The 12,948-nt window shown below is 34.6% G+C and overlaps 1 protein-coding gene across 10 annotated transcripts in view; it reads left to right on the forward strand.

Annotated features, from left to right (window-relative positions):
* CNTLN (centlein) overlaps nt 1–12,948 on the forward strand; it is a 199,158-nt gene that overhangs the window by 86,816 nt on the left and 99,394 nt on the right. For all 10 annotated transcript variants that reach the window (XM_068928901.1, XM_068928897.1, XM_068928896.1 and 7 more), the window contains 2 exons: nt 5,826–5,987; nt 11,570–11,695. In XM_068928901.1, coding sequence (XP_068785002.1) covers nt 5,826–5,987; nt 11,570–11,695 — 288 coding nt within the window. The remainder of the gene's footprint in view (nt 1–5,825; nt 5,988–11,569; nt 11,696–12,948) is intronic.

The raw sequence follows: 12,948 nt of genomic DNA on the forward strand, positions 1-12,948 counted from the left end.
TGATTAATTATTTATTCATTGAAATAACATATCATCCCTCCTAAAGTCTGTTTCCAATGTATTGTTTTCAGTGGGTCTTGGCAAAGCTTTGCTTGGTAACAGTTTCCCCGTCATGTTTCTGTCTGCTGAATAGGCCGGTCCTCTTTTGCCATTAGTATTTCTGATGCTATTTGAATTCGATGTCCAGCTCTTCTGCTGCAGGAGACTTTGGCTGGAAGAATACTTAAGGATAGGGAGTAAGCCATTTACACAAGGGAGGTCCTGCCACCACCTCATATGAACTTAACTACATATGGCTATGAAAGCAGTGCATCCATTCAAGGCAATGTCAGAATTGCCATTAACTGTGGTGGCATTATCAGAATTGCCATTAATTTGGTCCTATGTTTTTTCTGTTTTCTTTCTATGTGTTGACGAACATGTAAATCAAAGGGCCACTCACCTATCTGTACACATTCTTGTGTATTTTGTGTACATACTTTTATTTAAAAGAGAGCATGAGTGAAACCTTTCTGATAAGACAAACAAATATGCAAAATTTTGGTAAATCTTGCAAAAATCTTGTTTTCGCTTTTGGCTGTATTTTTCCTCTTTTTTTTGCTATCTGTTTTTAATTTTTGTAATGTGAGCTCTAGCTATTTTGGTAGTAAATAATACAGGAGTGGGTAGATACATCATTGTGTACTGACATGCGAAATAATAACAATGACAAATTGAAATGTGGCTAATGGTGGCTTTTAAGCCATGTGCACCTCTTTAACAGCTCATTGCTGGAGCCAGTCCTAGAAGTATGTGCAGTAACTAGAGATGGGGCAGCTGCTGCTGTGGTGATATGAATTCCAGGCTGTAAGAAGGAGCTGGTAAAGGATGCTGAGGTGAGCACTGCCTCTGGCTTGGCTGCCCAGCTCGCTGACTCAGTAACAATGTAGGAGGAAACCTGGGAAGTGATTGTTATTTCTCATCTGTAAACTGCTTCTGGCGGTTCCCTGCAGTTTGACTTTAAGAAATCTTTGGTATTGGGTCATAGGTTTGAACAGGTTGGTTGCCTTGGGTCTAAAATGCTATTTCCTCGTTAATCGCTGCTGGCAAATGTGTGCTAACTTCCTTGAGTCTGAGCTGTGTATATAAACTATATTAATGTGTTATTGAAAGAAAAGGTATTCTAGCCCATACTAAGTAGCTGTGTGCTTGTTGGCCGGTTTGTAGTTCAAGCAGAGTGAGCTTGTGTCTGCTTATAGAAAGATTGTGCAGGCTTGCTCGCAGTGTCCTCCTCGCTTGGTATTGCAGTGGTGCAGTTAGAGATTGAGGAAGTACAAGGGTGAGGAGGAGTATACATCAGGCTATATTATTAGTTCCAGAACTCTTAGATATCCATTCTGTTCACACCTGCTATATCTTACTGTTTCAATAAAGTTGTGCAGAACAGAAGTATGGCAGACCGTAACTGTGTTCTGTCCATATTGTTTGTACTGTTTGTTAGCTCTGTTAACAGTAGTGAAAAGCAAGCAGAGGATTCCCTTCCCTAGGAACATTGTGGATGGTTCCTCTAGTGGCTTCACCTTTGTTAGTGCATCCAGACAAGATCAGCTATGGCTTCCTTCCTTATGTAATGATTCATAAGCGTAAGGGGAGTGAGAGATCTATTTAGTAGAAATAAATTCTTTCTGTATTGTATTTGTTCTTTAAAACATAAATAGGCCTTTGTCATTTATTTGGAATATATATTTTGTATGTTAAATTGGGTGTCAGTAAGAGAAAATGAAGTATCTGCCGAAAATAACATATGATTTAAGTTGATCTTTATTGCTTTTGGAAGAGGAAACCATAATTCTGTAGACCTTGGAGCGCAGGTAGAATCTAATGCAAGATGCCTAAGCTTAAGAGAGAGCATTCGTTTGCAGTACTCAGCATACAGGTGGGTAGTCCATGCAGAAGTTCAGTATTCTCTGTAAACCGAAACAATTGTCCTGCAGGAATTTTACTTCTAAACGTAGAATTCAGATAGACTTTAGGAACTGAAACTTTGTGAAACTCTTTGTCGTTGAGGTGAGTTAGTATTTCAGTTGGTGGGAACACAGGTCTACAATAGCAGTTTTGAGGCAGCAGCTGTAGAAAACACTGGTGCTCCCTCTTGGTATATAACTTGGTTTTCTTTTTCTGGATTGCAGATTTCTGGACTGTACTCTGGAATCAGACTACATTCTTCATACAGATGTTAAATGTTTTCTAAGTCATGAAGCACAAATTATCCTTATTTCAGATAATACTAGGTTTTTAAAACAGAGCTCAATTACAAGCAAGTTACTTGCTTTTTTTGGCCTTATTAATTGTAATATTTCCCTTAGTTCTTAGATTACAAGTGAGAGTTCAATGTAAAACTAAAGAGTGAAAGCCAATGAAAAGAGCACATTCCTTTCCTAGGATCTGAAAAAACCAGAATTCTACCTTTCCTCATGTATAAGTCTTGGAACTGTAGATCATTAATTGGGTCAAGTTTTTTTACAGAAAATAAGGTTCTCACAAAAAACAAAACCTTTCATTAAAGGATTTGTTTTTGATAGTTTTTTTTCCTTTTAACCAAGGAAATCTAGTACACAAAATGACAGTGATTTAAAGTTTAATGTGCATGAACCTGAAACAGAACACCAGAGAAAGAAATTTCATCCAACTTTCAGTCCTTGGAAAATTTTTTTTTTCTACATCTCAAAAACTTGAATTTAAAAGTTCTCTTGACATTTATGTAGACAGAGTGTTCCAGGCTAGGAAACAAAGAAAAATATTTATCAGGGAATAAAGAAAATGTTAAATTTAACAGAATACAGCTTTTATTGAATTTGAGTCCATGATAAGTGAAAACCTCAATTTTCTAAATGGATCTCTTCAGAATACAGTCTGGATTCTTAGAATTCTTGAAGCCAAAGAAACCTCACATGCATCCTTAAAAAAAACAGTAGGTTCCAAGATGTAACCCATATGGTACATCGGTTTCGGTAACAGTGATTTGCTGAATAGTTTTGAGGATATAAATGAAGGCATTTTGGAGGTATAAATTAAGATTTAAGACTGTTTTAGTGTTTTTCAGCTTTCCTAGAAATATCTGTGTATGCTTGTACACAGAAACTATCATAACAGTTTTATCAGAAACTCTGCCTTTGCAGTGTTTTAATTTAAGTACCACTCTTAAAAGAGATCTCTTTTAAGAAAAAGAATGAAGAACCCTGTTCCTGTACTGGTCGTATTACATTCAGTAGCAAAACTTCATTGATTTAGAGGAGCCAGGATAGTATATGTTCTATGACTCTTAAACTGATTTTCATTTCACAGCATTGTACTTTTCATTGTTGATTTGAAAAAAAAAAAAAAAGCAGTTATACAGAATTTAATCTGTGTAGTTCACATTGACTAAATTAATATATATAATTGTATGTAATTCTCCTGGTTTAAAAGTCAGCAACATTTAACAATTCTAGATTTTTAAAATTGCTTAAGATGTAATGCATGGTAACATGAATTAAAATGATTATAGCAGTTTAAAGGTGTTGATTCTTTTATTCATTACTAGTGTAACCATATAGTGTATATTACACTTAGAAGTCTATTTTTTATGTATGCCTGAGAAGTCAATGAAATTTGACATGGTGGTGTATTTTGTTTGTTAATAATGAAGAGAAAGTTCAACTAAAAATCCTAAGTATGTAACTTAAATTTAAATAAATTTCCCTTATCTGTAGATGATATTTCTATCTTCTTAGTTGGTTCTTTCCCCTTTTGTGTGGTCCTAAATCTTTGGTCCAATGAAAGAGTGAAAGAACGTAGTTTTCTTTTAAGTGTTCTTTTAAATGCATGGTTAGTCTACTCTTTGTCTTTATTTTTCTTTTTTCCTCTGTGTAGAGTTTTTTTGTTGTTATAAACTGGCCTTTTGCTAAGTGGCAATGTCTTCTGCAACTATGTATAACCTGAAGTATATCACAAAATAAGCAATAGAAATTATTTAAGGAGCGGTAAGAAAAGCATGGGCAACTTCTGTTTTCTTCTGTTTTTCTGTTTTCTCCCATGTTTGTCTGCTGCATGAGGAGCGATTCTTTTCTTGAAATAAATGTTTGGCAATTCTAATGTGGGATTTACTTGTAGAAACTGTGAGTTTATAATACTCTTTAGTAGAAGCTTCATATTCTGTATAACAAGGACTCAAATAGCTATGCCCTTTACTCTCTTTCTGACAAATACTAAGGTTGCGAGAGTGCTTGCTTGTTAACAGCATGATTTTAATCAGCCTTTGGTCCATTTCACTTCTGCTTTAGATTGGCTAGAATTTGGAATACTTTGTATCTGCGCTGCTATTTCTGATTTTTGTTAGTATACCTGTTTTGTATTACTTGAGGCATACTGGTGTTTGAGAGAGTAGGAACACCGGATCATTGTACCAGATTCTTTCTTTTCTTTTGAAATGAATGATCTTGAGAATATGTTCAGACAGTTGCAAGCAGTCTGGGCAGGGAAAACATGCAAAATGAACGTTTTAGACAGTCTTGAGAACATTGTCTTCTGGATTGAGCTTTGTTGATTGAAGACTATCTCCTAACTACTTGTCATTGCTGTCAGAGCTCTGCTGGCAGAAGGGGTTTTATGAGTTTGCCATAATCAGCATCACACAAGGTCAGCTGGGTCAACTCAGACCACTTGCATTGGCTTTTTAAACTAATCTGCCTTCTTATTACTGTAATGGATCAGGGTGGGGGTTCACACCATCTCTTCTTTCAGCAGAAATGTTGGGGTGCTAACCTGTAGCTGCTCGGGTGTGGTGACCATTTAGGAACTCTACTGTCTTCATCTGGCACAGCTGCTTGAAAGGTGAACATCTGTCCCCAGCCTTAGAGCACCATGAAGAGAGTGTGCATATTAACGTGGTTTTAGCTAACAGTGTTTTGCTTTGTGTTTATAATGATGTGGGGTGTGCACACAGGTAGTTAGTGCAAACTCAGCTGAAAAGGAGTAATTTATCAAGCCGTGCTAACTTGATCACTCTTGATCGTTTGGACATCAGTCTGCTCTTGGGCATTGGGGATATGTTTTAAAGAGAACTGATATCAATAGAAATATCTATTGGTTTGAACATGTTTTGTAATAGGCTCAAGGTGAGCTTTGTATGGTAGTATTATGTTGTGTCAAGGAATTATTATGAACTGGTTGACAACTGGGAAGGGTCCTGGAATTTAATGGCTTCATGAAATTACGTATCTGCCTTGAATAATGCTGTGATTGAGGATAGCTGTCTTTTTCTTCTGTCAGTTTTCAATTTGACTGCAATACTTGTAGTATCTTGAGTTCGTGGATATCGTGGATGGAGTCTGTAGGTTTACGTTTTCGGGGCAATTTCTGACTAAAAATATATTTCCTGACAGAATGTTGCATTTAAGTTTTTTTCTGTGTTTGATAGTGATGCTTACCAGTTTGAAATTTTGTGAAAAACAAGTTTAGGAGTTAAAACATTTTGTCAAGAAATTTGGACTGCATGTGATATATGAAAGAGCAAAATAAAACAAGTTGCTGTAGAAGAAACGTCTCTATAAAGCAACTATTAAGATGATATGTTTGAATTTGAAAAATGCAGTACTGTTGTTGTGCAAATGTTTAATTGAGATTTGAGGATCTATTTTTGATTTTTTTAATACATATTTCATTTCCAAGGACATAAATACTCACTGCTGTCTCACATTCCTGTAATATCAGTAATGTTCTATTTCTCTAGGTGGTTTCGTCTAAATGACTTGTTGATTTGTTTTTTAATGTTACTGATTTAATATATCTGTACTATCATTTTCTAGGTATTTCAGTGGCCTTCTTCAAGTGACCTAGAGTGTCTTATTGCAACACAAAAGTCTGAAATTGAACTTTTACAGGAAAAATTGAAAGAAGCAAATCTTAACCTAGCAGAGCACTGTCTGCATGGGAGAGGTAGCCTGGAAAGGACTGGAAGAAAGCGTGAGGTATGGTAGTTTTATTACCTTGTGTATTTATGTCTAAGTGAGGCTGGTAAAGCCAAACATTTTTGCTCGAGGGTCCAGATAATAATTTTAATATTTGTTGATGCCGCTTACAATTCTGGAAGCTTGTGTGAATGGTTCTTGTGTTATCTGCCAAAGACTTGTTAAAATAGCTGTTGGGAGTAGAAAGTTTTACCTTATTAAATACTGAATAAGGGATTCTTAATTAAATGAAATATTTGAAGGCTAAATTCTTTGTAGGTTTGTTAAAATTAATATTTATTATGTATTTTATGCTATTTACTGGAATGACCATCTTTCCCTGAAAGGGAAATGAGAGAAATACAAACAAAAATTACTATGAGTAACACAGAAATATTTTTTTTCAAAATAATATTTTTTTCTATGAATAAAAATTGTAGCCTTTTGAAGTTTATACTTTGGTCTTTTATCACTCTGTATAATGTTACACTCTGTCTTTCATTATGACTTGTTATTAAATTTAGGCTCCAGGTAGCAGTAACAACTATAAACTGTAGGTAATGAAAAAGATAAGGAAATAACCGCAGTTAAATTGATTTTTGAAATTAGTATAAGCCATTCTATTTTCAGTGTGTTCGGTGTTAAATTTTTTTTGTTGTGATTATATAGAACATTATATAGAAACTTGCAGGAAGCTTATATGTAACAAGGAAGCAAACAGAACACCCTTCTGTACGGTTTAAGTACCTTACAATAGTGGTATATCAAGTTCTGCTTCCTTAGAAATCTCATCTTCTCATATTTGGTATCTTGTACCATTTCATTTGAAAAACTGGATGGCTTTTTATGCCCCAATATTCTGCACTGTCCTGCATCTATTTTTGGGAAAGAAATACTTCAAAACGTTTGTTTAGGGGCACTTAAAACTTCTTAGTTTTAAGCAACAGTGGCTATCATAGCTTTTGGAATATGGAGTCTCCTTCATAGGGTTATCAAGAAAAATGTCGTTGATTGCTGAGACTGTCCAGAATACCTGATTTTCCTGACCTTTTCATTAGATAGCTAAATCAGAGTAGTTTGTTTTTATTATCATATTCTACTGTGTCTCACATTCTTTTCCTATGTCATTACTTATTTTGTCAGTATAATGTTAATGAGTGACATATTTGTCCCAGACTGATGATCACTGAACCAGGAATAAAATAATTACACTCTTTGAAGTGCAACCTAAATACTAACATTTAAATCCAATTACAGAAAGTCTTCTTCTGGTTTGATATGTAGATCCAGTCATGCTCTTCTAATACTCTACTTGAGAACTACTTGATATGTGCATATTTCCATGTGTACCTGTAGTCGCTACCCAAATTTTTGGAAATTAATTGAAAGGTCTACAAAGCTTTTGTGTTTAGGCAAGATAGTAAGAGAAATTATAGAAACATTCTGGCTTTAGGATCACAATATATACGTTTAAAAAAAAAAAGCATTCCTAATGAAATATATTGCTGTTACTACTGATTTTTCCCTTTCCGTTATCTTATTGTTCATTCTTTTAGGGCAAAAATATTCAGGACAGAAGTTATTAACATGTGATTTGAGAGAAAGAATACCTCAGATATTCAGCACTTTTTTTTACAATGGCAACTCTGTTAGCTTCACAAAGACTCCATCATATTGCCTCTTCATCCTTCTTTAAATATATTCCCAGTACACAAAGCACAAATAAGCGTGGAATGACTTCTCCTCAAAATGACAGTGCTATGATTACTTTCTACTATAAAAAGCCAAAATTTTTGAAAGATGAAATAATAGGAAACGCTTTTCAAAAAAGCTTTCGTCCTAGGAGAAAGCAAAAACTTGTGACTAGCATGACTTATGGAGACATTTGGCCATGTCACTGGACACTTCCACCTCTTTTGGTTCCGCAGAATGCATTGATACTTGTGTAGGCTAGTGCTGATTTTTGTGAATTGCCGAAACCCAAATCCCATGCCTACAGTGATATATAGCAAAGAAAACAACTTATTCTGTGAGATAGATGATGTGGTGGCTAAAAGCTTTGTTAAACGTGCATGTGCAGTGTCATTTTTCTTGATGTTGTTAAGTGCATACTTAGAGGCAACTGTAACCCTCTTCTAGTCTCTGTGGAAAGTGGTATAGCTGATTGCCGTTTTGTATGAAGACTTAGGAGTCAGTTACTTGATCTTCCTAGAGCTCTTTTTGGAGCTAAAACTTTATAACCCTGTGAGTTATGATTTGTGTTACCTGATTAATCTGCCATCCACATGTTTGCTGGCGGATCAGTAACAGAGGCCTTATTTTTTTTTTTGTATAGTTAAGCTTCTAAATACCACCAAATAGATCTCAAACTTGCCATCGTATGATGCATAGGAGTTATAATTGTCTTGATATGCATTGTATGGCATTCTCCTAAGTATTTACATAATAACAAGATAGAATACATCTCTCTCTTAAAAGGCATGAGTTAACTTGCAATACTGATAAAGCTCATGTTGAAACATCCTTAATCAAAAGTTTGATTTTTTTTTTCTTTCCTAAAAGAACCTGAAGCTTGTACTCTGTCAGCCTGTGGATCAGTTTCTAGTGTTTCTCTGTTTCTTTGTATGATGAAAAACATTAAGATTTCTGAGCACTGTCTTCAGTGCTGTATCTGGCACATATTCAACTGATCTATATGTTGCAAAGTTCTCCAAGATGTTTCAGTGAGAGTCTCAGCTTCCTTGTTTTTTTCTGTTTTGAAACTTCATCCAACACATAACATGCTCAATTTAAGAACTTGACTATTCCCTGCCTTGCCCTAGAGTGTCTTTCATGGTGCAGACTTGCATTAGGAGTTTTAAAAAGCATCTTTTCTTGTTCTGCTTCTTATTCTTGCATTAATAGTTTAGCAGGTATATGTGTCACATCTACTTACCAGCCATTTCTTCACATTATATCTTATGTCACAAAGTTTCATTCTGTTAATATTGGAAAGTGTGTTTATTTCTGTTTATTCTGTTATTTAGTTTAGTCTTTTGCAAGCACGCTTTAGGATCATTTGACTGAACATCTTTTGTTGTTGCACTTTCGTGACTTTGATTAATATTCTTCTGATGTTCTTCTGTTAATTCTTCAAATTAATATTTAGAAAATGTTTAAACACTACAATTTGTGTATATTTTTAATACAAATGTGTATAAATTTGCTGTACAATCGGAGAACTGAATTATAATTAAATCCTTACACATGGCAACAGCAGCAGCAAAGTTTACAGTTGTGAGAAGAGAAATACAGATGCCATCCTCCAAATTGAGTTCTGCAGCAGCCCCAGACAATCAAATTACAACATATTTTACTACACAGTCTCTTCTGTCTTGGTAGGAAAATTAAACTATTTGCCTCCTTAGCAAAGATTGCCTTCAGACTACTTGTTTGCAGCTCCAGAGCCCAGACCCAGCTCCTTTTCTCCACAGACCCCTAGTCTGATCACTAAACAGGTAAAAACAGGTTTGAAGAGTAGTTTGTTTAGCAGTGCACATCACCGATCCTACCTGTTCTCACGGGGCACTATTTCCGTGTCTATCAATAATTAGAATATTCTCTACATTTTTGCTTATCTTTGCCCTGCATTTCAATAGTGAGAAGATTCACAGCATAATCCCAGGCAGCTATACAAAAAGGCTGTTATAAAAAGAAAACTTGTTACATAATCATCGTATTTGATCACTTCTGATTAAAGCAACAAGACTGTGGAGCTTATTAATCTTCCAATATAATGATCTTTTTTTTTCTTTCTCATTCTACTTCAGAGCCTCTCTCCCTACTTTCCCTTGCCAGTCAAATGGTCTTTGGTCCAGTTCTTTTCCTTTGCTGTCTTTCTCTGTGACAACAAATGCGATGCTTCAACCTTGATTTCAGAGAAATCATGTATTTTCCAAGTCTTCCCTACACATAAATGAAGTTTAACCAGGAGTTAATTTACTGTTTCTTGGAAAGCAGTACACCCTGTATTCTTAGGGAGAGTGTGTGGGGTATGCAGTAATAATGAAATATGGAAGATGGCAAATTTTATTTAAGTATCCACCTTATTCAAGAACTTGGGGATTTTAAGGGGTTACTGGAATTTTTCGTACTGTGGTTTTGGGGTGTTCTGCTTCAGACAACTAAAAGGGACCTGATTTTTGTACTGTTAAGTACTTTTCTATGAATATCAGTGTCTGTTAACTAAAGTTAACTTTTGGATATCTTAATCAAAATTATCAGAAACAAAAATTAGTGATATGCTATTTCAAGGAGATCTTGTCTTAGGCAGTGCAGTACTAAACTGTCAAAAAACCTCATACTTTTAGAAATATTGTTGTAAATGTTCATTAAAATTGTCTTCTCTTTTCTTTGATTATATAAATGAACTGACAGGAATATAAAAATATATAGAATCTTAATGTTAAAGGACATATGTTGTTGTAAAGCTTTCTCCAAACTTTGTAAATTTATTCATATTTCTGAAGCAAAAAAAAATCGCCTCAGCAAGTTTTAGATTCTTAAATATGTAGAGCATGACATTTTTATTTTCTCCTTTTTGGAAACCCGTTCATTTTAAAGCTGAAGCATGGACTACAGTGTTTTATTACATTTAATGCTGAAAGGTAATGATCAAAAAATGCCAATTCCTAATTAAGATTCTCTTTAAGATTAATTTAATGGAATAGCAGAAATGTTGAAATACATAATATTTGAGAAGACTTTATCCTAAGCTCCTGTTGTTGTAAATCAGTTACTTTACGGTGAAAATGGTAACATCTAATAACAGTAATCACAATTTTTAGTTTGAATTTATGAAATGGCATTTTATATTTTGCCTTGCAGGTGTTACGTGTGCGTTAGTATTTCTCTGTCCTTAGCCAAAGTTATTCAAAATATCAGAAAGACTGATTTAAGGAGGACTTTCTTTCTTTGCCGTAAGGCCATATGACATAGAATGAACAAGAAAGCTGCCCAGTTTAAGTGTTACTTTCACATATTCTTTCTCCAGATTGCTATATGAAGCTGTACATAATATAAACACATATTCTTGTCTCTAGTTAGTCACATTATAGTTAATGACCATATGGTCATTATGGTATAAGATCTACTGTCTGTTGTATTTATATTCCTCAAGCATATTGTTCCTTCAACTTCACAGTGTGTTAAACTATTTCAAAGGGAAAAAAATCCTTTCCCTCTTGTTTCTGGTTGTCCTATCAAGTGTAACCTTGGACCCTTATAGAGCAATTAGACCAGCCTCTATCCCCTCCTTTGTAATGAGGTTTCTTGCATTTCTGAGTCTATAACCCTTTAGTCTTCCCTAATGGGACATCATTATTCTGAAAGAAACAATGTAAATGTAAATGAATATTCTCATTAACGAGTCACAGAGAAACCTTTAGTGGTAGCGCTGTGGTAATTCTGCTTGTTATTTCTCTGGTATTCCATGCAGATTCTTTTTTTTTTTTTTTTTTTATAATTCATTATTAGTATTCAAAATTACTTCTTCTTTAATTCTGCATGTCTTTCATAATCCAGTGTTCCAACTAGTTCAACCATGTCCTTGTTTTATTCTCCAGGAACCACCTGTGAAACGTTCAAGGTCTCTGTCCCCAAAGAGCTCTTTTAGAGAGTCAGAGGAGCTAAAGAAGCTTAAAGTAGCTAAAAGGAAGACTGAAAACTTAGAGAAGACACTACAGCTAAAGGTGAACATTGAAAAAACAAAAAAGCAAAACAAAAAAATCCTCCAGCTAAAAGCTTGCATAGATAAAGATATACTAAAATAAACAGGTGTTTAGAAAATGCAAAATACACATATTGCTATGGACTGTAAGTGTGTTAGCACAAAAGAGTATCCTCCGTTAGACTGTCTTTTTTCCTTACTGTAGAGAATCTTGTGTTGACTTTCCTGCAGTCCTAGGAAAGCCTAAATTTCAAGCTGTTTCATCAATAGGACATACTCATTAAATATATTTTAAAAATTTTTGTCTGAGAGTGTATATTTTGATAAATTTGTATGTTCCTATAGAGATAAAGCAGAAAGTACAAAAAAAAATTTTAACTGTACAGTTAAGTTCAATATTTTAAAATGCCCAAGTCAATTTCTTGGATAATATATTATGCCCTGTACTCCTAAAAGTTATGCCTCAGAAGAGGTTGTTCTAACAAATGCTATGAGGAAAAAAAAACTTAGTAGGAAAGTCTCATTGATCATGTATTACAGTTGCTCACTTTGTCCCCATTTTATAGATGCTTTTTTCTTTGTTTTTGTTTGTTTATTTTGAGTTTGAATACCTTTTGAATGCTCTATTGGATTCAAATTCCACTTCCATATGCATTCTTAAAGCAATCAAAGAAAACCTAAACCCTATTTGAGTCATATTTTATTAAACATTACGACCCATACTCTCCTCTTATTTTTTTTTCTCCACAAGCATTTTCGAATTGACATCCAAAGCATACCCTTCCAAGGGGTTTATGCCCTTTTTATGAAGTCCTGTAATTATTTGATGCTTCTGTTGCCTATTTTTGTCCAGCAGTATGGAATTTGTAGGGTATTTTCAATGTATGTAGTTCAAAGCAGAACTGGTTTCACTGAACATGCTGTGAGAAATTAAAGACAAGTGAGAAAATACAGCTAGCCCTGTGAACCATATCTGGAGTTCCTGCTTCATCCAAAAATATACTCTTCGCGATAGGTCAATGTTAGAAAAAAATGTGATTAGATTTTCTTTGTGTAGGGGAATTTTATTTTAGCACAAATGCACAAGTTCATCATCCTGTATATTTGGGAGAATCTAGTATGTTGATTTAACACGTATATGTAGTCTACAAACAGGGTATATGATGCAGACTTCAGGTTCAGTTCCACAGTCCATTCATTCCTGTTTGGGAGCCAAAGATCAATTTTATAAGGGTTTTTCTGTTTTCATCAGAAAGACCTAAGGGATGTCCTATC

This window comes from Struthio camelus, chromosome Z (assembly GCF_040807025.1).
Source record: "Struthio camelus isolate bStrCam1 chromosome Z, bStrCam1.hap1, whole genome shotgun sequence".
Taxonomy (NCBI): domain Eukaryota; kingdom Metazoa; phylum Chordata; class Aves; order Struthioniformes; family Struthionidae; genus Struthio; species Struthio camelus.